The following is a 26,817-nucleotide window of genomic DNA, read 5'->3' on the forward strand; positions in this document are numbered from 1 at the left end:
GCCCGCCGCAGTCCGCAGAGTCACCTCCACTCAAGCCCATTGGACAGGCAAAACCATTCTCCACGCAATCGCTCTCCGTATTCCCAGCCTCGCTTTCCGCATGCAAGCCAGAAAGGACACGAAACACACACGTGAAGGACAGAACAAGACAGAGGTTTCACCTGTTCATCAGCACTAAATCGCCTAGTCATCTGAAAGTAAAAATACAGCAAGAAGTAAACACAAGCCACTTTCGAACCAAGGGTGCCCTACCTCTTCTATCACCCTCTGGAAAATCCAGGGAAGTGCTGGCCCAACTGCTGGGTGTGACCCATTAGCACCTCGTGGACTCCATCTAGCGAGTCACCACCATTTGAAATGGAGAGGAGAACCTGAGTCCGTTTCTCACTCAGGTCACGGTCAGAACGAAACTCTCCTTCCCTCTGTACATCGGTCAAGTCCTAGCACCTGGGAACCCGGCACACTAGGACTAAAAAGCTGCTGCCTTGCAGTCCTGTGGGGTCAGTTCAGAAGGAATTTACTGTGAAATAAAAAGCAAACAAAGGAAAGAGACACCTGTAGATGGTGGCAAATACAGGTGTCATGAGCATTCCATCTTCTTTTTACATTCCTCTCGCCATTTGGCGTGAAGGACACATTTGACGGAGAGGTGATTCAGTTACGTTTTGCGCAACTCTACTTTTGGGATAGCTGCGGCCCACCACCGAGAAGCGTGGTTCTCCGCAACAGAGACAAACGTGGGTAAGGATATTTTCTGGAATGTTCACATAATTTTTCGATATCTGGGTAGAGTGTGTTCAGATTTCAGGACAGAGGGGACCTCACATCCTCTGCGAAGAGCAGGCCGCACCCTGCATGCCCTGGGGTTCTATCACTTTCTGAGGTGAGTCCAGGTATGAAAACCACTTCTTTCCCGGCACCGCCACCGAGAGTTCCGTCTTACCTGTTTCATCTCGCTCCTCAGCCTGTTAATGCCACTCCTCTCGGTTTTGGTGACTCCCGTGTGTCCCACCTCATGGATGGAGATGGCAGGGCTGGATGTGGAGGAATGGATGGGTCGCACTGGGGGGAAACGCACACAGGGCTCTTAGATACTATTAGCAGCCCCCGCCCCGGGGGAGGAATGCGTGCGATGTGCGCATTTTTATCCACATCTGCCCCACGTGCTTACAAACTCCATTAGAAGAGAGCCTCGTCTGCCCTGACCAGTGCTCTGTCTCTAGCACTTGGAACAGCACCTGCCACACAGCGCGGGCTCCGCAGGCGTCCAGCGAATGGGTGAGAGAGTGACCATCGCTTGAGCAGCACGCAAAAAAACCAGAGCGGCCATCAAACCCTTTAACGAATTGTTTTTAAAAAATAATTTACTCTCCAAAAGCACACCTTCCTTGTAAAAAATGGGGACCACTCAAATAAGGGACCTTGGGACTGGAGAGGGAAGTCCCAGGAGAACAAGCGGCCCCAGGGCCACAAGTGGAGAAGAACCCACGCGCTCCCGCCATCCCCTCACTTCCAACCCGCTCTAGCGGCCTCCGGACTCAGGTCTGTCTGCGTCCTGCCCCTCCCCGCTAACCGGTTCTCTGTGCTTCGGTCCCAGCTATCGTTCGAAAAGGCAAGTGTGATCACGTCACTGCACGCCTGGAATCCTTCTAGGCCTAGCTCTGTCTTCAGGATAAAGCCTGCCCGACCTGAGTCCCACCTACCCCTCGCAGCTCCACACTCCTAGCCAGGTACATGGTGCCGGGCATTTGTATGTGCTGCTGCCTCCCATCCCACCTGCTCCCCTCTGCCAGGCGCACCTTCTCCTTCTGCAAACCCAGCTCAAAGGCCACTTCCTAGAGCAGCTCCCCTGGGTGCCCAGCCTTCCCACCCAGCCCTCAGTGAAGCTATGGGAGTAGAGGGCACCGCCTAGGAGACTGGCGACAAATAAGGAGCCAGGGGACACCAACATTTAAAGGACAGCAGGGAGGAAGGGAGTCGCAGAAGAATCACAAAGATTAGCTGGAGAGCGAGGAAGGACACCAGGAAAGTGGAAACCAGAAGCAAAAGGGGTCTGAGGAGCTACAGTAGGGCCAATGTAGGGTGGGCAGTGGCTGGAAAGATCTCTGACATCTCAGAATTTAAAAAAAATTCTAAGACTATTTGAGTTTCCTAACTTATAAAAACTGAACAATGACAAGACAATAAAATGATGTTATATGTAAGACGGACCTCTTCTGGCCTTGCTTGCAACCAGACATATTTATAGCTTTCTAGTGACACTAGTCTCTTCTCAATTTTGTAAGCATCTACAGCTTTATAATAACAAATTTTCAGTAATTATCTGCATCAAACCATGTATATGATTTTGATGAACAGAACACATAAAATATTTATCTCGCATATTTACGTTTCAAGGACTGTGCATTTGAAAGAACTGGAAATTACTTTTGGAAAAGGATCTCGAGCGCTCCTCCTTCAGGAAAGGAGAAAAGCGACCAAAACACGTCTGATTGCCTGATGCCGCCGCCTTTGTTTGCTGGCTGGTGTGCGCTCTGGGGAAAAAATACGAAGTACCCAATGTCCTTCTCATTAAATAAAAAGAATGACAGCCTGCACGGCGTTTCTTTGGCGTGATGAAATAAATCTGCCAATGTGTCTGCAAATCATTTTGCTTTATTAGGAGGAGAGATGATAATTGCTTCAATTATAATTAGGGAGCATTTGAGAACAAAATTCCACCAGGACTTGGGCGATTCTACTTCCTAGCACAGCAAAGAAGGTTCTGGTACAGATCAAAACTCAGTGAACAAGATGGAGTGAAGCTCAGTCTCTCAGCACGAAGGTGCTGAGAGCATGTGGAGGACCCTGCGCCCCTGAAGGGTAACGGGAGTGTGGCCGAGAGTGCTTCTACCCAAGCCAAAGGTGGGGCACGCAGGAGCTGGGAAAAGACAGCCCTTCCACCCCTACACCCTGCTCACCTCATCCCTCCTCACACCCGTGCACAGGGGCCAGCGGAAGGAGGGAGGGCGCAGGCCAGAGCGCAGAGGGGTGCACACCACACCCACGTGCGATGGCAACGCTCTCAGCAAGCCTACGAGGGGTCACAAAGGCCTAGGAGCCCCAATCTTGAACCCAGGGACCGTCCATCTCCCTAAAGCAGGAAGCCTACCCTCGTCTATGCCGTCCACAGTGGCGGTTGTAGGCAACCCTGGGCACACCAGTCGGCCCCCTGTGCCGCTGTCCCCGGAGGTGAACTGAGCATTCACTTACCGCTTCTTTCAACGCCAAATTCTTTTCCACTCAGAATATGGTGCAGAAGGTTTTTCATGTCAAAAGGGCTGAGGTTCATCAAACTTTCAGAAGCTTCTTCTCCTACAAACAAACATAAGCGTCTCTGACATCGGGCTGGTGACGCAGAGTCGGGTGGGCCTTGAAGAGGGGGTAGCAAAGGATGCTGTAGCAGGCCTCCCTGCTCGGGGTGACCTCACCACTGTTTCAGGGCTGAAACGTGCCACTCCTCGGTGATGCTAAATGCTGCGGTTTCAATTGTGTCTTTACTTAACACTCAGACACATCCTTTTTCACCCTGTGATGGTTCCCAATGTTGGAATGCATCTCGTAGTCGATTTACACTTTTAAATTGGTAGGATTTCTCCCAACAGAGGCATTATGAGATGCGGGATGACATCTCACCACAAGGAGACACAGTAAGGGACTTAGCTGGCCGGAGCAGGGCACAAGATTCTAGTACCTCCTTCTCCCTGACATATGAAATTCAACAAGGTGCGCTGGCTGGCCTGGCGGAAGTTACATCTAAATGAGAGAACCTGGTAAAGCGTGAGCACACATAAAGGCCTGGAAGCCCTGGTTCCAGGATACTTGGGCAGGCTCCCCCTAGGGGCGGGGAGGGAGGTGCAGGACCCCCCCCCCCCCCACCCGAGTCCACCTGCGTACATCGTACCTGAGCAGTTCAGGCTCCGTGCCAGCTCCGTGGCCATCACCTGAATGATCAGTCCAATCCGCAGTCTGAGCATCTCCACGAAGAGGCTGGGCTGCGCCCTGACGTACATGGCCAGGTAAACCACAATCTCCTGACGCAGACACACGTGGAGACAGTGTTTCAGAGACTGGCTGCTGGAGAAGAGGCCCCTGCGCCTGGAAGGCGGCTGTGGCCCTGCCCCTCCCCGGCTCGCTGACCTGTGTGAGGACGGCGATGCTGATGTCCTGCCCGCTGGCTTCGTAGATGAGCTTTGTGAGCTCCTCGGGGGGCAGGGGCCTAGGAAGAAGCATCAGGACGTGAACATCATGAAAGATGCCCAGGAGCGGTGCCTCCTCGCCCTCCATGGAAGAGCCTTATTTTCCTGCTGGAAGCTCCTGAGTGACAGTGTTTTTAAAAAGACCCTCTTCCCACATGGTGGCTGGCACTGATGCTTTCCGCACAGTCCCCCACAAACCTCAGGCCCCCCCTGCCAGGCTGAAGACTTACGCAGAGATGGTCTTCTCCCGGGGCTCTGGTGGCAGGCCCACTGTGAGCTGCTTCTGGTGCGACAGCAGGTCCGTGCAGGCCTACTCATTTAGAGAAAAGGGTGAGGGCCACGGCGACAGCAGGAAGGGAGGGGGAGAGCGGGGGTGGGGTGGGGTGGAGATTAGCAAGGCCAGCAGGGAAGGGTCACTCCCAACAGAATCAGAAATTTACCTTTACAAACTTTATGACCCATGGTGTCCTTTATTTGAAAATTCATATACAGACCCCGTACTGAACAACCTAGGCAGGGCTGGGTCCCTGTGATCTTTGTGGCCTGGGCCGGGCTCTGCAGGGCCCATTGGGGTATTTAATGCCCATCCACTGTAGCAAACACATTGGATCCCCGGATATCCTACAAGGGAGATGAGCTGTCACGAGTCCTAAGATACCAACGTTAAGGGTTAATGACCATATTACAGTCTTAGCTTGCCAGTTTCTCCATTATTCACATAAAACAAATACCATCATCTTACCATAACACTGAACTCTAACGTCTTAGAAAGCAGTTCTGGATTTTGCAGGGCCTCGGGGCTAAAACGGTAATGATGATTATACTGCAGATGTGCAGAAATAAGAACGCTCTGTTTAAGGGTGCCAGGCCACAGAGCATTTTCATTTGATTTCTTGGTAAACCTCTTTCTGCAGCTACAAAGGAACAACACTAATCAACTTGAATCTCATTTCCTCTGCTTGTCTTCCAAGAGCAGTGGGAGGTCAGGAGAGGAGGGCCTGTGCCATTCACGTATGAGATAACTGGTTTCCTTTACAAATAAGAGGTGCTTGCCTCCAGCTTTCCTAACACAAAGAGGGCATGGGTCTACAAAGAACAAACGGACTGCCCCAGTGCACTTGATCTGACCTCTGCCAGGACCTCCACTTTCTTCCTCAGCAGGCCAGAGATGTAGCGAATCAAACCCCACTCCTGGTTCAAGCCAGCTTTCCCATAGAGCTCGCTGAGGAGGTTGTGAACGGTGACCCCGTGCTGTCCGGAGAGATTTGTGTCCCAGCTGGGGCCCCTGTCAAGAGAGAGAAAATCCCAGAAGTATGACCTGGAATGCTTAAAGGCTGGACTCACTTGGCAGGGAGGAAAATGAATCACTGTACATTCTGCCAAACTTTGGGGGCCTCCCCGTGCCTCTGAGTCTCACCAAGAGGGTTCCATCCTACCAAAGCACCCCTTCTATTTGAAACAGAAGCCTAACATAAACAGGGAGATCCTGGCCTCACTCAAGCCTTCTCGTCCTGAGAGGCCAGAGCTGGTGGGTAGAGAAGGAGACAGAAGTCGGCTCATGGTGATCCTGGGTTATGTGGGTGAATATAATCATGACCTGCTTTGCTGGAAGACCAAGAAAACGACAACAAAGAGTCTGGGAGCGTGGAGAAGGCTCGAGCTGGTGAAGACCATAAACTTACTTTATTACATACAGAATGTACAGAATGTCTGCTTGGTCCTGTAGGTTTGAACAATCTTTCAGCTGCTCAACCAGCTTGTCACAGTCCACATCACCATGGTCATCTCTGGGCCACTGGAAGTCGTCTTCAGGGGCCTGGCCATACAAAAGCCAAACAGTGAGGGAGAGGGGCTGAGCATGTGAACTTTCAGAAGACCAGGAAGTGACACACCAACCGGGTCTTGAAACTCTGTCACTGCTGTGCTCCAGGTTTCAGTGACTCTTCCGTAGCTTTTTATTTATATGTTTTACTATTTCTGATCAGCGAGTCATTGGGTTAGTCAATGTCTGAAGAGCCCAGACGGAACAGATGAAGATATGTGTATTTATGCAACGTTCAAAAACGGGTTAAAACGAAGCCCTGGTGTTTGAACTCAGGCCGGCAGTTACCAGCGGAGTGGAGGGAGGAAGCAATTGGGAGGGCACAGGGGGCAGCTGTTTCCACCGGTCCCCCGGTTCTAGCCTTTATGCCTTTTTCTGTATGCTGTACTGCAATAAAGATCTTTTTGAAAGCAAAACACAAAAAATATGTAAGTTTTAGACAACCTCCAATTGAAGTCAGGTTAAAATATTCTTCAGTAGACACTGAATCTTTCTATTCACGTAGGATAAAATCATAGACAAACTCCTAGATAAAATGAATTATAGGAATCAGTGGGAACACCCTGACATTTTATTCTCCTCAGGGATCTTTTTACTTACTTCCTCTAGTGAGACAGATTCTGATGATGGGCAGAAAGGCAGTAGCCTTTTCCTACATGCAAAGTATCAAGGTTTGCATCAAATGCATTGTGGATACTAACAAGAGGCAGATCGCAGACAACCAAGAGCGGGTTCCCACTGAAACCCAGAACTTTTAATCCCAAAGGTCCCGGACATGAAAAAATGTTCACTTTTGAGTTCAACCCCACAAAAGAGTTCTTGGGAGTAACACCAACATCGAAAAACATTACACTAAAACAAAACAAGACAAAAGTGATTCTAAATACTTTACCTTGTTTAGGAGTGGCTGAGGAGAATCAACAAGATTTAGTGATTTACGGTGGGTACTTAGAACTTTAGTTGGCAAAGTCATGGGAACAACTGGAAAACAAAAGAATAAAGCCCTTCTGAGGAGGAGGAAGGATAAGATACTTCTTTTGAGCGTTATGGTGACTACTCCTTACCCAATACAAACCGACTAAAGGAACGATTACTTATTTAAATTAATTTCAGCAAGAATTTACCAGGTAGCCACATGACGTGCTAGACCTGGGAACGAGAGGTGAGCAGGACATCCATCTCGCTTCTCCCTCCTGGAACTGAGGGAAACGACATAGCATCTGAGGACTGGAAGGGGCCTTAGAACTGATGGAGGCCGACCTTTGTCCTTCGGATGAGGAAGATGGGAACGACAGAAGGAAGAGCACGTGTTCGGGGTCACTGGCCTTCTCCTCATTAAGGTGTCGGCTTCCAGAAGTGTGCATTTCACTTTGCCAACGCCAGGTGTTACCACTGCTGGTGTTTAACCACCTTTGGATGCTATCATTACCAGTTATTTATTCACCAAACCATCTGCGTCTTCCAGGCTAGGTCATATCACCTTGGGAAAAGAGGAAGTTTTCAACAGAGAGAGGGGGCATATTTATAAGGCAACTTACAGACCTCCAGTGTACACTAGTAAATTAAACACACATTTTACTTCCTCTCAACCGACCACTAACACTGTAGAAAATGATTTTTTTTTTTTTAAAGACAAATCCTCAAGAATAGGGGAAAGCAGGGGTGACAAGAGAGTAGTAATGGCATTTTGGAAGCGGGGAAGCTGATGGATGAAAGATAACTGACTTAGCAGACAGAAAGCAAAGGACAACCAGAGCCCAAGCCTGCAGTGGGAAAAACCAAGTCAGATTTGTATCAGAGAATCCTCAGAAGTCTCTCCTGCTGCACTATAGACCTCTGAAACTGGGCTCCAGAAAGGGTGTCCAAACATAAGGAAGACTGCAGAGAAGCGGTGTAAGAAGCAGGGAGCTCCTTAGATCCCTTCCTCAAATCCAGACAGCTGGGCAACTGCCGTGCTCACCCCGACAGAAGACTAGAGGGTCTCCGTGAAGAGGGTAAAAGCCGCAGGTGGGGTATGTGGCACACCTAAAGGACGTGCACAGTCCTGAGGTGGAATAAGTGACTATACAGCTCCCAGCAACCAGACCCTTACGTGTCAAAAAGGAGACTGAAAAAGAGATGGTAGGGTGTCTCTGGGAAATCTACCCAGCCCGCACCCGTTAATCCCACAGGCTCCACCTACACGCTTAGAGACTGTCAAGCACGAGCAGGTAACCAAGAAACACCCAACACTGGAGGGAAGACTCTAGTGTGGAAGACAGAAGCCAAAACAGGAAAAATTGACTTGGGGGACCTGAAAAACGTTTAGGGAGAAGAAAACGTGAAAACAAAACCAAAAAGTCCTGCTGTTAATATTCTTAGAGTAATAAGAAATTAAATTGCATGCACGAAACAAGAATGGGTGCAAATCAGAGAGCAGAGATTTAAAGCCTGATAGCAAAAGTGAAAAAACTCAATCGAGGGGGTGGAACATAAAGTTGAAGCAACTGCCCTCAGAAGAGAGCACAAGCCAGAGAACCGGAAGACAGAAGAGAAACACTAAAGACTTCTCTAAGAGGGCAACAGTGGATTCACAGGTGCTAGAGAGAACAGAGAAAATGTAAGGAAGGAAGCGAGTCAAGACATTTTTCAGAAAAACTTTACAGGACTGAAAAAAAAAAAAATTCCCAGGGTTGAAAGGGCCCACTGAGCCTCCAACACAGGGGATGAAAATATACCCAGATCGAGGCACATCCCTGAAATTTCACAACCTGGGAACAGAGAAGATCCTAAAAAAATCTCCAAGAGAAAAACAATTCATATTTGAAGGATCAAACACCAGAACAGGATTAGATTTCTCAAAAGCAAGCCTGAAAGCAAAAAGACAGTGAAGCGATGATTTCAAAATTCTGATGAAAAATGTATTTTCAACCTAGAATTCTATAACCAAACTCTCAAATGGATATACAGAATATCTGTAGGTATTTTCAGACTTGCAAAGCCTTGACAGTTCTCTCAACCGAGCACCGTTTCTCGGGAAACTACTAGATATCTTCCACCAGAGTAAGAGAGTAAGCTAAGAAAAAGGAAAAGTAGAGATACAGAAAGCAGGAGAGCCAACCCAGGAGACAAGGAAGTCTCAAGGGACTCTCCGGGATGCTGGCGAAGGAAGATCCCAGGATAAAATCGACATCCCAGACATGGAGGGCACCCAGGCAAACGGGGCAGGGAGCTTCCGAAACCAGCAGGCTGAGGGCTGCCACCACCGTGCCTGCCCCCTGTACCGTTTTAAAACTTGGCGAAGCTATTCTAGAATGTGTTCCACCAAAGGAAGAAATCAAGAAGAACATGCCAAACTCAGGAAACAGGGAGGCCAACTGAAGAGATAAGCAAAGGAGATTCCAAAGATTACAGTAAAGCGAAGTCCTAGGATGCCAGGTGTGCAAAAGGCCTAGAGCACAACCAAGCAGACAGAGGAGACTTGTGATCTCTACAAAAAGTAGTCCAACTGAGAGACTCATGGATATGACTGGCCTTGTGAAAATTTGTATTGTGGGCCACTGGGGGCAAAGCAAATGAAAGAGAGCAACTTTGAATAAAGTTCATAGTATTCGTGACTTCTAAAGTTAGTGGTACGAACTTTAGAAAAAATAAAAACTGTAATACGGTCACAATATACTATACAGCTCAGTTGAGAATACTTGCATACATATGGTAATATGAAGAGCGAATACCGATTAAACTTGAATATAACTGCCATCACTAGGTTATGGGAAGCGAAGCGTAAGAGTGGTGATTTAAGACAGCTACATCCTCATCCACAGAAGAGAAAGCAACACATACTGAATAAAAGTCGACACATCAAAAGATTGCATGATACACACATTGTTTTAGAAAAAGAGACATGTAAATGCCAGAAGAAACAGCTAACAGTGGAAAGTGGTCGCCTCTAAGCAGGACTGGGTCAACGAGGAGGAGGCAGGAAATCTCTGCATTTTGTGGTTTTTTAGAATTCTCTGACTTCTAAATTATGCTCATGTATTACTTTGAGAAGTTATTTCAACAGGCAGAAAAGAGTTTTAATAACGCACATGGAATTTCCAAACCCTTTGCTTTTGCCATCACGGAAAGTATATCCCGAGTGGAGTGGATGGCACTGAAAACATGGCTGTCTTCTGTCTTCTTAGAAAGAGGGGGCAGATAGCACTTGGAGGAGGTGCTTTGGAGGAGGTGGTTGATATACTGGTCAAGTTCATCCTCGCTTTCTGTAACTGGACAGGCAAGAGAAAGAGCCAGTGAAAAGAAGCTGCAGAAATATTCTAAATGTGTAACAGTGATATAACATGCAGCGCTGAGTAGATTTAGTGGGAGACAACATTCGGCTATAGATACTTGCACCCCCACTCCCAGAGGGTAATGAAATTTACAAGGATAAATGTATGTGTTGATAAAGTTATCGTCTGAAAACACCTCATCCTAGGAGAAGAAAATGCAGGTCAAGACAGATACGCATCATACCAAGATGAACTGAATATGTAACAAAACCTGAGGGCCAGAGGCTAAACATCTGAACTTTTTGTTTTGCCGTGAGTGAGCTAAGCATTAGGGAGTGCCCAGCCCCCATAACCACAGGTCATTTCAACCCAAAACCTTGTTTAATTTGAAAAATGTTACGTACATAGGATTTCATCACTCAAACCCAACCAAACCTACAAACCTAGATCACTCTACCATTCCTTTGAAAATTCAAGCAGGGGGTTTCTGTCTTTAGAACGTATTTTGTGAAAAATCCTCATTCCTGAGACTCTTTGTCCCTCTAGGTTAAAAAAAAAAGCCCCACTTCTGCAGGTTAGGTTTTTAAACCCGCATTTTACTCATTTTAATACACACGAGTTTCTAAAGCCTCTTTTTTGTTATGTTAACGACCAATCACTTTCTGTGCTTGAGTCTCAGGGCAATTTTCTCACAATGCCACAGTTTAAATATTCAACGAACCACCTGCAAAGGCATTTCAAGCCATACCTTGATTATAGGTATCTTCCAAATATCCTCCCAAGTCGGAATCAGGACTGAAGCTCCCTTCGCTGTCATCATTAAACAACTTCTCATCACAGTCTGGATCCAGGAAGGTCAGATATGTGTAGAAAGACGTGGTAAGAAATTCCGAAAGGCTCCCTAATTTTACTCTGCCAGCCAAGGAGAGACTATGTTAGACATACAGGTGTATGTGGACAGACTTCCACTATGAATCACGGAGAAACGTTTCAACAACCAGATGGTGCTTCTGCCAGAATCGATAAATACATCACTCTGCAGATTGCCCCACATAAGTAGTCAGCCAAGAAATTAAAACGAAAATTCAATACCAAGTATGAAGTGGGAGCACGTAGCATATTAAAAGCCAAAATGAATCATGCTGATTTCTTACTCCCAAACCCAACACAAACAGAAGTCTATCTTACTGAACCGACCAAAGTTTTACAAAACAGACTGAGCAAACCACTTTTAACCAGAACCAAACAAGCCTTGGGGGTTTTTTCTGCCCTAAAACAACTGGACCAGAAGAAAACCTACCATGCAATATGCTCACGCAGGCACAGGTATGTGATAGGAGAGGCAAAGTTCTTTCTAGAAGGAATGCCATGGGGGACCATCCCCAGACCAGAGCAGATGCCCAGCGTGGCCTTACTACAGTTTCAGGCTGGGAAAAGTTCCACTGAAAACTGGAAGCTGGGTCTGGCAGTGTGGGGTCCCGGGTTCAGGGAGCACAAGGGAGGGGCCACCCCCTGCAGAAAGCCACCACTGTGTGCTTCTTAAAATGTTAGCTCCAGAGGCAGAAGACAATAGGATCCCGGGAGCTACCAGCATCAGATTGGGACATCAGATCAGCATCAGATTAGCAGCTGGAAGGACCGAGAGAAACATTTAAGGAACACACGGAAGGAAGTATGCGAAGCAAGTGAGTTCGGGGGTGCTGGAGCTTCGATGGGCAAACGGACGACAGCCAGAAACATGGCCTGAGGGAAGGAAAGAAAAGTCTTTCCTTTAATAAAGTAACATCTTTTTCCCACCAGGGTCTTGGGGCCAGTTCTAATGATTCCTTTGCCTTGAGACTGGGGCCAGGAGGAGGTGAGGGGGAGCGTGGAAAGTTTCTCTCGTTGGAAGTTGAAAGTTGAAAGGAGTCAGGTCAAAGGTAGAATGGCAGGAATTTAAAAAGGCTTCTGATAACCAGCTACCCCAGGAGGGTCTAGAGGGAAACTCTGGCATCTAGGGTTTTTAAAGCCCCTCAAACCTAAAGGAAAAGCCAAAATGAGACTCAGTGTTAATTATTTCCTTTAGGAAAGGTAGCCTGTTGGAGCCTAGGCACTCCCGTTTCTTTCCACAGTCCTCCGAATCGTTTGCCATGCTCTATAAACAGGAGGCCCTCCGGATTCGTGGGAGCCCTCATCCAGCTCAGCATGGAGGCTGAGGCCTGGTTTCTGGGTTCATATAGAGCTTCTGCACCTATTCATCTCGAGCCCCTCACCCTCTGAGCCTACAGCTCCTGGTCTGTCAAACAGGAATACAGCCCACGACGCAAAGTGAAGACTAAGTCAGACAATGCATCCAAAGCAACAAAGAAGGCACTGCAAGTGAGCAATTAACTGGAGACAGTATCCTTTTTGACAATGATTAGATTTCCATTAAAGAGTTTATTTTGCAAAAGTTAATTAGGAACGTATGGTATTTTCTCTTGGCTATAACGCCATGCACCAGGTGGTAACTTCTCCAAACCGCAGGTGGAATGTTCCAAAGTGCATGCCTACTGCAGTTATGGCGCTCGTGCTGCAAACGTAGATGGCAAAATGCTGGGGACGGTCTCACTGACACTCCAGGAGAAGATCGGAGTGGGGACATTCAAGTATACGGCAAAGGCGCAGCAAGCTCTGTGAGCAGAGGTGTGAACCCCAGCACTTCGAAATAGAGTGACTCAACTAAGGGCGTGAGGCTAAGTGAAATATGCCAGTTACAGAAAAACATACTGGACGAGTCCACTTAGATGAGATATCTAGAGACACAAAATAGAAGGGTGGGTGTCAGGGAGAAAGGGGGAGCTGGTGTTTAACGGGTAGAGAGTTGGAGTTTTGCAAGATGAGGAGAGTCCTAGAGATTGGTTGCACAACAATGTGAACACAATGTTACTGAACCATATACTTTAAAATGGCTAAGATGGTAAGTTATAGGTTACGTGCATTTTACCACAGTTTTAAAAACCACTGCAGTGGCAGCAGAGTCCCTAGTCTGGGGAGATGGGAGAAGGGCTGACTTCAAGACCCAAACACTTGGCGACTGACATTCTATCAGGGAACCAACAGAAGACTCCAGAGCCCAGGAAGGGTCACACCTCACTCAGGGCTAGCTGTACAGTGAGGTTCTTCTGGAACCCTTCTGGCATATTCCAAAGGATGTGGACATTAGGGCATAGAAGCTATAGAGAAAACTTCTGCCTTGTGACAGTCAGAGGGTACAAAAATGGAACGGGTTTTCCCAGGAGGTGAGGCCCCTCTATCCCTCAAGGTGCTTAACCATCCCACCTGGGAGCATCTGTGGTACTGTGGGCCCGTAAACTGGAATAGGTATCACTCCACTGAGGATGAGAGGACAATGGTCTAGGCAGGCCCATTCAAGGGCTCTGCTCTGAGGGCCCCTCAGGGAATCTGTAAAGTTCTATGAATTAGTCTTAAGGTCATAACACACTCAAGTCAATTCAAGGAGTATTCACTGAGCACCTGTTAGATCCCAGGCACTGGGTGTTTTCCTCCGGGCCCTTTACTAGAGACAGACACAGCATTCCATACATGCGTTCCGAGAATGCCACTTTAAGAGACCTGACATGTTCACCTCCCTAGGCCTCAAGCCACCTGGCACCGGTAAAAGCATCACAAACACCCCCAAAAGCGGCTTTAGCGAGGATTCCAGTTTCATGTGGGTGAACGGGTAAGTTTCAACTTCTTTTTTACTCTAAACTCCATGCTTCTACGTTCAGTGATTCATATGCAAAGCGGAGAAGGGCAGCAGAAGACTTTTTAAGAAAGGTCACGGATACCTAAAAAAAGAAATAAAAAATAAGTTTAAAAATCACAAATTACCTGGCTCCTCCAAAATATCCATCCTCTAGTTTTCTAATTGTAGAAAGAACTGCAGAATGAATATCTGAACCATCATTTGCTAAGGGGAAAAAAAAAGACAAATTAGTTTATTTAATCTGGGAATACTTTTTGGTTTTCCGGGCATGCGCTGAGATGTTTTCATCAACACGATCTAATTGAAATACTTATGGCATAGAAGATTCCTGACCTCAGAAAGCAAACTGCTGAGAACCCCCTTCAGTACTTAGCTTTGTCTGTGGGACTCATTTCAAACATTTTGAAAAGGGCCCAAACCAACAGGGGGGACACGAATCAGATCAAGTTCATGAAGTTACTGAGCATGGTGTGGGTGATGGGGAAGGTGAGCGTGGGTCTGCCCGTCATCCGCCAGCAGGTGCACAGGTAGGCCAGTTCGATCCTCAGCATCTCCACGATCATCTCATTGTCCAGGGCCAGGTAGAAATGATGCTGGTCGGTAAACTGCAAGTCAGATCAGGCCAAGTAAAAAGCTGTCCTTCATTCCCTCGACACAACCCCAGCTGTCATTCATGGCAGCACTAATCCTTGCATTTTGTTTCCAGAGAAGGAGCTCAATCCTGGCTGTAATCCTCCCCCATCACAGGGCTCTCCCTGCAATCAGACAAAAATTGATCTGTCGCCTGCCCGGGAGCCATAGCTACATTAGCCTGGAAGGGAAAGGTGCATGGCTAGATCCATTTATAGCTCCGTGGATGAGGATTTAAGCACGCAGCCCAACACCACGGTCTCTGAAAGGAAATCAATAACTCCTTAATTCCTACGCATTCTAAGGCTGCTGGGCTCGGAGAGGATTTCCAAGTCAGGGAAGTGAGGGCACTGAGAGCCGGTGAGATGTGGACACTGTGTCTACCCGATAGAGGGCCTGGTAAATGTGAACTAAAGGCACTACGGCCTGGTGTCGCTGAAAATCAAACTGTTCCAGCCTCTGGACCAGTCCACACTCAGCTCTGGTCTGAAATTTGTTACAAAGGGAAATAACTCACAAGACTGAAGTGAACAACATGGGCTAGGGTGAAAAAGAACAACTTGGGGCTACTGACCCGTGACCCCACGGATGACAGTGTGACCAGGTGGTGGGGTGCTGTGCCCACGGTGACAAAGTGAGCCCACAGCTGATTTTTCTAGCTGGCCAAATGGATGAAAAACATTTGGTTTGGGTTCTGCCGGACTACCTTCCTTTGTAAACAAAGACTCTGAGAAAAAGGCTCTATAATCAGTATATTTAGGATCTCATCAGGTGGGTTGGGGCCTGAAAATCAGACCGGCTGTGTGTTGCACAGAGGGTCTGATGACAACCTAAACAAGGGTTAGGGACTACAGCAATCACAGGCACGAGGGCTGCAAGTCAAGTGACACGGCGCTAGTGAATTTGGAAAGCGGAGTGAATTTCACTACTACTCATGACCGAAAGCGACGGCACACTCACTCACTGAGCACCTACTAGGAATAAAGAATCGTACTAGGTACTGGGTGTCACAGTATGAATTTCTATTTGAACATACGCATGCACCTTCTGCCTCATTCTAAGTAGCTCACCAGGAAGAAAAGGGAACCTAATCAAAGGATGAGTGCTGCTTTGCTGCTGGTCTGCTCTCCTCACCTGGGGTGTAAAAGTAAAGATCTGGTTCCTAATCACATATAGCTTAGATGTTCCAAGCACGCCAATGTGCCGATATGGCCGCCCACTCAATTTCATGTTCTTATTCCGTCCTATTTGAAAAATAAAAAAGAAATGAGAGTTAGGACCGATATGGCAACATCTAATCCAAGTGACTTTGGCTAAGACTGCGCTTATTTTCATGCTAACCCACTTTGGGGTTTGGTGTTTCTAATACCATCCAACCCTTCTTTAAAATGGGGTGAGGATGAATTATAAACAAACCCTGCCACCTTCTTTTCATGCATGTATACAAACGGCACCTGATTCAACACCTATATGGAGTTAAACTATTGACCGAACTTTATGAAATGTTTACTTCTAATTTATTTAGTATTGAGCCATAATACTAAACAAAGTTAGATTTTAGATAAAGAGAACCCCCCTCCCATTTTAATGGGTGAATGAGCATTTTCTAAGAATACAGATAAAAACCAGAAACCTATTAAGACACAAGACTGATCCAACTGCAAATTTTCAGAGGTGGTGCCCTATTTTACAACAGATCTGGCGAAGGGCACAGCCAAGCGCTGGTGACATCTACTGAATGAGTGAGAATGTGCTGGTCTGCCACCCTTCTCCACTTTGAAGAGGTCGAGCCACACGCTTTGGTGGCTTGCCCAGTTCTTCACAATTCTCACCTGTCGGTCTCCCCCACACCTGAAACCTAGAACCAAGATGCCCCCTCACCAAAACCACCCTGCTATTTCCCCAAACCTACCAAGCTTGGCATATATGTGACTAAGAATCCGGCCTGGCTGGACTCGGATTGGATGAATGTCAGCAATACTCTGGACGTTTACCCCATGTTTCCTCAACAAGTCCTTAATGAGGTTGTTTTCTGCCAGAACGGTGACTGTGAACAAGAGCGTAGAATCTGCATTAGACTGGGGCCTTCTGTCTCCTCACATGGAGAATATATTGTATTGAATATATTGAATAAGTTTCTGAAACTGTACTTCTGCTTCCTCCAGCCCAGACCTTCTGATATTTGCTATTCTGTTCTGTTCTCTTACATTAAAAAAAAAAAGTCGCTGCTGAAGACCCATCAGCTGGTCCCGGCCGGCAGCTGGAAAAGCAGCCCGGTGGATTTACGGGCTGGCGTAGCAGCGTGTGTCGTGGTCAAGCGCAGACTGTGGAGTCAGGTGAATCAGTCCACCTGGACGTGAGGGTGGAGTTCGTGCCTCCAGCTGTCAGCTCTGGGTCCTGCGTGAGCTGACCTCTGAGCCTCATGTGTTAAGACATGGATGAGAATCACAACCGTCACGATTTCTATCTGATCGCAATGTTGTGACAGCTGGATGTGTGTCTGAGGTCCCGGAGCACGGGAGCGACGCAGGGTCTCTTGCCGCATCACAGGCAGGGGTGGGGAAATGAGTCCATGGCCGCAGAGAGGGCTGCCCTTCATTTGTTCAATAATTGCTTTGAACCTGTTGACTGACTGTGTGCCAATCAACACAGAAGCTACAAGAACAGTACGGGCCTTGTCCTTAAGAAACGTAGGGTGTAATTTAGAGGAAATAAGGCCTGTACACCACGTGCGTTGATATCAGCTGCCACGTAAGTTGCTTGGCTACGTAAGAGGCCCGCAAGCTCCTCACGAGTCCTCCCCGGGAGGGAGGGGGACCGGTGAGCCAGGACCCGCACCGAGGGTTTTCCTGGTGACAAGTGCAGTGCATCTCGGGACCACCCTGTGAGGGGGTACCAGTTACGATGACCCCGAGGCATGGGGTGGTGAAATCACATGGCTCGGCAGGGACAGCACTGCGGCGGCCCAGGCTGGCCTTCCACCTCTCTGAAAGAGTTGCTGGCTGGACAGGAGGGGAGGCAGGTGAAAAACATGGGCCTGCAGCTCTGCAGAGAAGTCACACCTCAAAGGAAGCAACGAGTAAACCTTCACTTGGGTTCTGAATTTTCACCAGGGTCATGTTCTACTTTTTAAAGAATTTTAAATCAGTAATGACAAATGACGCGCGGTGAATCACTTGTGCCCCAACTGCGATCAAGATTTAGATTCAAGAAAACAATTGCTTTGTAGAAAGTAACTTTGTGGTTGGAAGAATACTGTTGCCTTTGGGAACTAGTGAGTTATAGAAGGTATGTCCAGGAAGTAAGTGATAAACGCTAGAGCACACATACATACTTTTTACAAAGTGGGATGGGAAACTAGGGAATCTTTTGCATTAAAAAGAGCATTGGTTTTAGACGGCTGAATATGAACAGTAAACACGCTCACAAACCTTGCACTACGACATCAGGTTTGACGGAAGTGGAAAATCTTCTATTTAAGGGATCAATTTCTCCAGTGGCAAGGAATCCCTAGGAAAAGAGGAGGATTAACACTATAAAATACAATTAAATTTTACCTTAAACCCAACTTTGAGAATGAAATATTTTGGGGCTCAAAATATTCAGTATGTTATTCCTTTACGTTGTTTAAATCAATTGCTTATCTTCTCTGAAACACAGTACACCTTTTGGATAGCCACTGATACACGTATTGTGTTTCCAGCACCCAGCTCTCTAAGCTAGTCAGACATGCCAGCGTCTTGTGTGAGCGAAAAGGGCAATAGTGACTAAACTTCCCGAGTCCTTACTCCTCGCCGGGTCCGTGCTGAGCCCCTCCACATGCCTGGCCACACTCAGGCCTCCAAACAGGGAGGCACTATGATTATCATTTTATAAGTGGGGAAACCAAAGTAAGAAGTAACGAAGCACTTAAGGTAAGTGGCAGAGAGGGGACTTGGCCCCGGGGTGACTATCCTGAAACACAAAGCTCCCATCCCTGCTTGCAAAGAGCGCTGTTTGCATATGGATCTCCTCACATCTTCTGCAAAGGACTGGAGCCCTCAGCAAGGGGATCAAGGTGTTCTAGGAGTTCTGAGGAAGAATCCGACCCAGTTCTGGGCCTAAATGAAGGCCTTTACATGGAAGAGGAAGAAACAGCTGTTTGTTCCCCCATCTCACTGACACAGACATCAGAGCTGGAGAGTAATGCAGAAAATGATCAAGCCCAACCTCTTCACTTTACAGATGATGAAACCGAGGCTCCTGAGGCCAGAGAGCTAGTAAGAGGCAGACAAGACACATGAAATGTGTCTGACCATGAAATGGAGGAGGCAGTCACACCCATGAAACAGCTGCCCCACCGCAGCACCGGCAGCTCCTAAGGGCCGTTGCTACTGTGAGATCTTTACTTCTGATATTTTGCACACTAGGAACCCCAGTGGTATTGGAGCCACTACTCAAGCTCCCCACCCCCAACTTCTAGAGTCTGACAGAACACACAGGACTGGGCCAGCCTCACAGGCTGGAGCTCCTAGCTCTTCCCCCGGGACTCTTTCCTCCACACCCCTCCCTGCGGGCCCAGAGTAGTCAGCTGGGCAGGAGCCCCCGAGGACAGATGAACCCATCTGATAACCTCACCCACACACCATCTACACCATCACCCCCGTTGGGGAGGGGGATTCATTTTTAGTAGACAAAAAAGCATTTGCATTTTAAAAACTTAAGCCCGGGGACGAGAGAACATTTAACAAGAAGAAAGGAGTCAGAGGCAGCAGACCTTCTAAGTAAGGGTGTTGGGGGCTGAGGGAACACCTGACACAAAACGAACCACAGGAAAATGAGCCCCTCCCTGCCCCTTCACATAGACAGACTGTGCAGCTGCGCCATTTCCTGTGCCCAGGACTGTGCCAGGGGAGCCGGAGGCTGACTGCTCCAAACCTGTACCTTTCACACATATGCGGATCCTGACTGGGAAGCTTCTAGTCTCCTGCTGACCATCGACTCAACCAGGTTCCAGCCACAGGCCAGGAATGTGAGGGGGGTTGGTGCCTGGCACGCAGCGAACTCTGAAGTGGCTTGATTTAGTAAATATGGGCACACAAGCCCAGGCAGCAGGCCTCAGAGCAGACCCAGTCCAGCTGCCTTTACAACTCTGAGTTGCCAAAGTCATTCACAGCCACGTGGGGCAGAGCTCCTACGCTCTTCTAGCGTCCCCTGTACCTCAAATCCGATGGCTTCCAGTCTGTGAGGTCCCCAAGTCCCCTACCTCTGCCAACAGCGAGCTGAGGATGTACAAGGACTGACCCCACAGATGGGGCAGCTTCCCCAGAGGAACTCTGTCCACCGTGTGGGGGTTCTTATACTCTTCATCTACCTGGCAAAGAGAAAAACCCAAAGTCAGAATGTCAGAGGATAAGGAGGCCCACGTCACTGTACATTGGGAAGCGCGCTGAGGATTTACAAAACACCACTCATTCGATCCCCGAAGTCAGTCCTGTGCGAGCGCTGGGGCAGGGAGGCCGAGGAGCTAAGGCCTTTGTGTGGGGGCCAGGTGGCTAAACGCAGCCGAAACGGAACTGAAATCCAGGCCTGGCTCCAGGCCAGCGCCCCTCGCACAAGCACACTGATGGCAGGAGGCAGAGGCAGGCACACGGAGCCTGGACTGCCTTCTGTGAGCACCACTCTGGGCAGCAAGAAGTCTCGCAGCTCATGCTCGCGCTCGTCTATATGATGCGTACAATGATCTAAAGCACTGCCCTATAGCCAAGGCAATGCATCGCAGGATGCTAAGTCAGGTTCCTCCTGTCTTGTTATCCCCAGGAGCTCACAAACTGTGTGCCTATGCAAGACGGTTACCAGAAGGTGGCACTATTTATTGAGGAAAAATAGTACTGTATTATTAGATCACTAATTTTCCACCGGGGACTCAAGAAGCTGGATCCACTGGGAGCTTCTGACTCATCAAAATAAGCTACGGTTCTTTTTTCAGATGGACAGTGCTGCATATACATTGTAAAAGTCAGTCTGCAATTTTCTCTGTTGTAAACTCCATGCTGACCTTCGGATTTATTTATTTATTTTTTTCAAGTAAACTCTACCCCATCATGGGGCTGGAACTCACAACCCCAAGATCAAGAGTCACATGTTCTACCGACTAAGCCAGCCAGGTACCCCTGACCTTTGGGTTTTTAGCCATTACAACGCTGGTTGGGGTTAATGTTAGTGACCGCTTTTTTCCTGCAGAAAACACAGCAATCGAAGAAAATAGGAAACACTTATCCTTCTCCAAAAGGGAAAGTCACACCACGAGGGGAGTCATACTCTGTGGATTAATCAGTGATGTTATTAATAAATTGTTAAAATTTGCTGCCGTAGTAAACATTAAGAAAACCTTAAACTCGTAAACTACACAGAATTAACCGTGCCAGTAACCGAAATGAGCTGTTAGCATGACAGTGTGGAAGGAGATTCTGCAAAATGTCAGAGTTATCGTTGGTAGCAAGTTTGGTTATCTTTGGGTAGTAAGAGGAGGGAGAAGTATTTTCTCCTTTCTACAGAATCCTGGATGTTTTACAGTGTACAGGATTATTTTCACAATCAGATTGTATGTTAAGGCTATTTGAAATGTAAGTAGTGTTAAGAAAGATTGCAAAGATCTGGAATGAGAAATACTTGATGCAAAGAACAGAAGGCAAAGTGTCTAGATCAAAAGACAGCTTGGCTCTGGCCTCCCCCCACCCTTGGGCCAGCTCCTGCCTCCCCGTGGAGGTGTCGCTGTCTCTCGGCCCCTCTCCACCTCAGTGCCTGCAGGTCCTCTAACGCACTAGGTCTTTGCAGTGCCGCTCCTATGTCTGCCTCCATTCCCCAGACCAGCTCCTTCACCCTCCACTAGCCTGTAACCCTCGTCGAGACAGAGCTGGCACTGTAACCCCTTTGTGCCCTGTACCTAGCTTGGTGCTGAAGAGACCACTTCTGGAGAAAAGGTGTTAGTCCTGAAAGGGGGATGAAAAATACCAAAAGGCCAAGCACGAACTCACTTCATTTTAGATAAGCAGCTCTCGGTTACCTTGTTAGGTGGGATGGCATACAGTTCTGGCACCAGGTGGATCCCGTTCTTGCCTCTGATTAATATTCCCTCCAGGGCCTCTCGGTACTCTTGGACCTGAAAAATGGCCCCGTGCCCCAGCATGAAAGAGGAGTCACTAACACTGTAACAGGAGTACGACATACAAAAATACCTCTCTTGGCAACAGATTACTAGTAGGACACAGGGCCAAGAAATGCATGAATACCTTCCACTTCAGGAGGGCAGGAGGAACTAGGACTCTTGCCGACAGCAAAGGTTAGAAGGAGCTAAACGCGTCGGGCTTTTCTGTATTGTCTGAACTCATGACTTCAATATTTCACCCTTAACGTCTCACATATGTAAATTTTGTCTCACCAGCTAGACTGTATAAACTTCTTGGAGTGGAGGCCAGATCTTAAGCACGGTATCCCTATTTCGACCTACCGGTTTTCCACTTAAAAAGCCCTCATTCAAACATTTATTGCTCAACAAATACTTGCAAAATGAACCCGATGTGAGGAAAAGGAAGTGTATGTACTATGATTCATGGACCTGATTCTTAGGATGCACTGCTCAATATAACAAAAGCTGTTGATGTAAACATTTCCATGAAATTAAAAAGGCAGCGATAAAAAACCTATGTATGAAAAGGAAATAGACAAAAGGGGAAAAACAATCCTTAACCAGCCACCCAGCTATTTAACACATTTCATCTTTGGAAAACCTAATCAAATGCCTTTCAGATCTCATTTTCTTTACTTTTGAAATTTGTGGACAACAAAGTCTGAGCAGGGGTGTGTCATTTTTTAAAGATCATTGGGCATCAAGTGGAAGAGACAGAATAGGGCTAACAGTAGTAAATTCTACGAGGCCTAGAAAATAAGGTCCTAAAGCACATTCTTTTTTGTCTTTTCAACCTTTTGTTTGTAATAACTGTCAAACTTCATCACGATTGAAATTCCAAATCAATTCTTTTGAGACCTTTCAGTTCTGGGATAAAAAGACCGAAAACATAAGACCCGAGATAATCCCCAAGCATAACAGTAAGTATCAACGATAGGGGAACATTAGCATTTCAAGCTTACTGCCATGTTGGGAAGGAAGAATTCCCTCTGCCCTTCAAGGTCCTTCTAGCTGGACTGAGACTCAAACTGACATGAGACAGATTAAGAGGAGAAAATCAAATTTAGTTACATACATATGGGGAATCCACAGAGGAGATTCTGAAGACAGTGAGGCAACACGAGGTTTATCTGACATCCTGAGCTCAGGAGAGGGGTAGGGGTCCGAGGATACAAAGGGAAGGAAGACCATTTGCAGGAAGATGAGAGGAGATGTTGGGAAAACAAAGGTTGCCCTGCTCTGCACTTAAGTTTCTGAGGTAAAGAGGAATCGTGTCAGAAGCTCTCTTTCTGGTATAGGCAGGCAGTTGAGGGGGAGATTAAGAGCTTTTCTGGAATCTACTGGGTTTTGATTACCTTTAACTCAAAATAATGTTCATGCCAAAGTGGCCCACCTTGGGGTGGCCTGCCCGTGGCCCCTACACCCACTTCTGAAACCCCTCTCAGAATTTCTGAGCAGAGGCGGCTTTCAAAACCAAAATAAATCCTTGATTTCTGATCCCACGCCAGTACATGTGCTCTGAACAGGTTAAGACAGCGGTGAAGCATTTGTCTGTCAGTCATTCACATACGGTTCACAAGGATGGGTCTGCTCTAATGTGTACCAAAGTATGCACAGCAGCAAATGCTGAAGAAGTCTGTCTTGAACCAATGAATGCTGCATTAACAGATCTTTATTCGGCACTTACTATACACACCAGGCACAGGGAATAGATTAGTGAAGTGGTCAAAGACCGCCTCCACCATGGTGCTCTGACAGGTAAGTGGGAGATTAAATACAGCTATAGGTGCCATAGTGTGGTAAGTACTGTGGGACATATAAAAGGCTTTTTTTTTTTTTTAATCCAACTTTTAGGATCAGAGAAGGCTTTCCGAAAAAACAGACATTTACAATGAATCAAGTGAAGGAGAGAGGGGCAGCTGGGGGAGAAAAGCAGGTCCTGGGTACTTAAGAAGAGGGGAGACAGCACGGACTGTCCAAAAGATGGAAAGGGTTTCAGGGCATCCCAGAACTCAAGAAAGTAAGTAAACCATAAGAAATCAGGTTACAGTGTTGAAGACAAGGGCCAGATCTTATGAGACCCCACAAAACATGTGATGACCTTATACCAAGGCAAACCGGAGCCTTTGGAAGCTCTTAAGCAAAGCAGCGACACAATCTAATTTGCTTTTTAATAAGATGCCCCTGGCAATGGTATAGAGAACCAGCAGGGAGTGAGGCTGGAGGCTGGGCCACCAGTTAGAAAGCTGTTACATTACATGTTAGCTGAGGGTACTCTTGGACTAGAGCTGAAGGCAGCAGAAGCCTAGGCAGGTGAGAAGAAGACAACAGAACTAAACGTGTGTGGGCCAAGGTGGTCCCCGATGAACCCCGCTTCCCGTTACTCGTGCCTGTGTATAGTCCCCTCCCCTTGAATGTGGCACGACCCTTTAAACAAGAGAATGCAACAACAGTGACCCGGCCAGTTCCAGGCCTAAGCCTGAAGAATGCTTTTGCTCTTGCATTCTGGGGGAAGAGGACCACCGTGGAAAAAGCCTAACTGCTCAGAGACTACACTTCTGTGAGAAGCAAGGCCTGGGCCCACAAGCCCAGCCGAGGTCCCAGCCAATAGCCAGCATCAAGCTGCAGGCCAGGTGAGTGAGGCCATCTTGGAAGGCCATCCTCCAGCCCCAGCGAACCAGCTGTCGCCAAGTGAAGCAGAGACAACCCGTCCCTGCCGAGCCCTGCCCAAACGGGGCAATCGTGAGCAAATAAACAAAGCAGTTGTGGCTTTAATTCACTATGTTTTGGGAAAGCTCGGTAAGTGGCAACAGATAACTTAAAGGGCCCTCAATTCTTGCATAACCTTATGTTCTAATACTAATCGGCACACCCATGGAATGAAAATGCCGATTATCAACACAACACCCAGCACTTTCTCACCTGAACGGCGTCACCGTTGAAGACCCCATCTATTATGAAATATGTCCAGAACACAGGCCATTCACATTCAATGTTTTCAAAGAGCTTGAGTTCAGCAGGGTCATAATGCAATCGGTTTGGGTCCTGGAATCAAACAGGAGACCGTCTAAAAGGTGATGTCAGATCACATATATAACACCATTGTACCTCACTGGGTTTCCCTCGCTTTTTGATTCAACCCAGCTTTGCGGCTGATAACGATTAGGAGTCTGCTTTAATGGGGAGAAGCTATTTTTGGCAGTTTTCCGTGAAAAAATTTCGGAAAAGTAAATAAGAAATGTACACAAGACTCCTTAGTAGTTTATATTAAGCTTCCTATATCCCTAACAAATAAATAGCAATTGGCCAATCACGATGCTTGGCAGACTATCTGTTTTACTGAAATCACTCTATCAGTCACGATGGCAAAAAAAACCCAAGAAGGAGGCCACAGTTGCTCTTTAAAACATCATGTGAGCCACAGAACTGTTTGTCCTTGTCTACAGGCTGCTTTTAAACCACCAGCCTGCTGTCCTCCTGATGATCTTATTTTTCTATTGCCTAACTTCAGCCTCGCTGTCTCCAAAATTAAGACTTCCCTTTCCAATTTTCCAACATGTAATTTTATAATCAAGGAAAGGAGAACACCACAGTGGTGACTTAAATATGAAGCACTTAAGGAACTATAAGAAACAATATTTAAGTACAACCTCTCTTGGGGTTTTATAACCGTCTCGAAGGAAGCGACAGCATCCATAACGCCCCTAAGAAGAAAAAAAGTGCATTCGATGAAACAGAAGAATTTCTTTGCCTTTTTATTTTGATTCGCGTCAGCCCTTCACCCCAATTCCCATCAGTCTTTTAGTAACGAACGAAATGTGTACCAAGTGCTTTTTGTTCTCAACACAAAAAGTTATTTTTAAGTAATAAGCAAAGTAAATTCAGGTTTGATCAGTGCCAACGAGGGAATGCCAAAACTTTCTGTCAGAGTATCAGGGCTGGGAGAGTAATTACTGAGAGTTCAGAGTGACCAGCCTTTCAGTCTGATTGGCTGTATCACGCAAAGATGCAAAGGGACCCTCACTGCTTGCAAAAGCCACTAAGGGAGACACTCGGACTGGACTACTTCTACCTGAAAGACTGGAAAGCAGAAAGGACATTTCAGACTCCTCACAGGCTCTGGATGCAAAGAAGTAGGGCGGCGAGGTGGGGGCAGGGGTAGGGTGGGGTGGGTGGGGCTTCCTAGGACTCAGGGCTGTTGCTGCTGGTTTTCCTGCTGCAGGCTCCGATATTCTATTCGTCTTCGGCTTTCTGGGTGTTAAGAAAGAAGGGCGGTGGCACCGCGCTGTTAACGTGCCTCCCTAATCCCTGGATGGCAGTGCTGGGTGCCCGCTCCCAGTTGGGGCTGCTTTAGCGCTGGCTGCGGAGGCAAGCACGCTCTGTGTGGCCAGCTTTGCAGTGTTCTGGGAGTCCTGGGGAGGCCCAGCCCAGAACCCGCTCCCCTTTAAACGCTTCATTCCCTGCATTAACTCCCTGCCTACCTGGACGAGCTCAAACAGCTTCCTTTTACTCCACTAAACCGTGAGACAGCTTCTTTGGGGGTATGACTGGGGACCCTTTAACCCCTTTGAATCCAAGGGCTAAAATCATTTCTATGGAATCTAAGCAGGATCAGCAATATGAAGATTTTGGCTTAGGAAATGTAAATTTTTTTTAAGGAAACTTACATTTTTCATCATTTTACTGATAAATCCAGTTGCCTGGACTATTTAATAACATTCTCAGTTTGGTGTACTGTATTATAGTTCGTGCATTTCACCTCAAGGCAGGGATTTTTTTTTTAATTTTTTTTTAACTTACATCCAAGTTAGTTAGCATATAGCGCCACAATGATTTCAGGGGTAGATTCCTTAATGCCCCTTACCTGTTTAGCCCATCCCCCCTCCCACGCCCCCTCCAGTAACCCCGTTTGTTCTCCATATTTATGGAGAAACATCTCTTATGTTTTGTCCCCCCTCCCTGTTTTTATATTAGTT

General features: G+C 47.3%; 1 protein-coding gene across 12 annotated transcripts in view; it reads right to left on the minus strand.

Annotated features, from left to right (window-relative positions):
• Positions 1 to 26,817, minus strand: part of PHKA2 (phosphorylase kinase regulatory subunit alpha 2) — a 70,424-nt gene that overhangs the window by 7,443 nt on the left and 36,164 nt on the right. For 6 of the 12 annotated variants that reach the window (XM_053202128.1, XM_027054629.2, XM_027054625.2 and 3 more), the window contains exons 10-30: positions 25,492 to 25,545; positions 24,764 to 24,886; positions 21,719 to 21,814; positions 19,919 to 20,026; positions 18,105 to 18,183; positions 16,586 to 16,720; positions 15,808 to 15,917; positions 14,504 to 14,648; positions 14,169 to 14,247; positions 11,062 to 11,225; positions 10,131 to 10,310; positions 6,953 to 7,041; positions 5,921 to 6,054; positions 5,367 to 5,523; positions 4,469 to 4,548; positions 4,180 to 4,258; positions 3,944 to 4,073; positions 3,253 to 3,354; positions 1,172 to 1,336; positions 944 to 1,062; positions 162 to 191 (exon numbers count right to left, since the gene is read on the minus strand). In XM_053202128.1, the coding sequence (XP_053058103.1) occupies positions 162 to 191; positions 944 to 1,062; positions 1,172 to 1,336; positions 3,253 to 3,354; positions 3,944 to 4,073; positions 4,180 to 4,258; positions 4,469 to 4,548; positions 5,367 to 5,523; positions 5,921 to 6,054; positions 6,953 to 7,041; positions 10,131 to 10,310; positions 11,062 to 11,225; positions 14,169 to 14,247; positions 14,504 to 14,648; positions 15,808 to 15,917; positions 16,586 to 16,720; positions 18,105 to 18,183; positions 19,919 to 20,026; positions 21,719 to 21,814; positions 24,764 to 24,886; positions 25,492 to 25,545 (2,358 nt within the window). The remainder of the gene's footprint in view (positions 1 to 161; positions 192 to 943; positions 1,063 to 1,171; positions 1,337 to 3,252; positions 3,355 to 3,943; positions 4,074 to 4,179; positions 4,259 to 4,468; positions 4,549 to 5,366; positions 5,524 to 5,920; positions 6,055 to 6,952; positions 7,042 to 10,130; positions 10,311 to 11,061; positions 11,226 to 14,168; positions 14,248 to 14,503; positions 14,649 to 15,807; positions 15,918 to 16,585; positions 16,721 to 18,104; positions 18,184 to 19,918; positions 20,027 to 21,718; positions 21,815 to 24,763; positions 24,887 to 25,491; positions 25,546 to 26,817) is intronic. The other 6 variants (XM_027054630.2, XM_027054627.2, XM_053202130.1 and 3 more) reach the window with 3 other exon arrangements.

The sequence above is a fragment of the Acinonyx jubatus genome, chromosome X (genome assembly GCF_027475565.1).
Source record: "Acinonyx jubatus isolate Ajub_Pintada_27869175 chromosome X, VMU_Ajub_asm_v1.0, whole genome shotgun sequence".
Classification (NCBI taxonomy): domain Eukaryota; kingdom Metazoa; phylum Chordata; class Mammalia; order Carnivora; family Felidae; genus Acinonyx; species Acinonyx jubatus.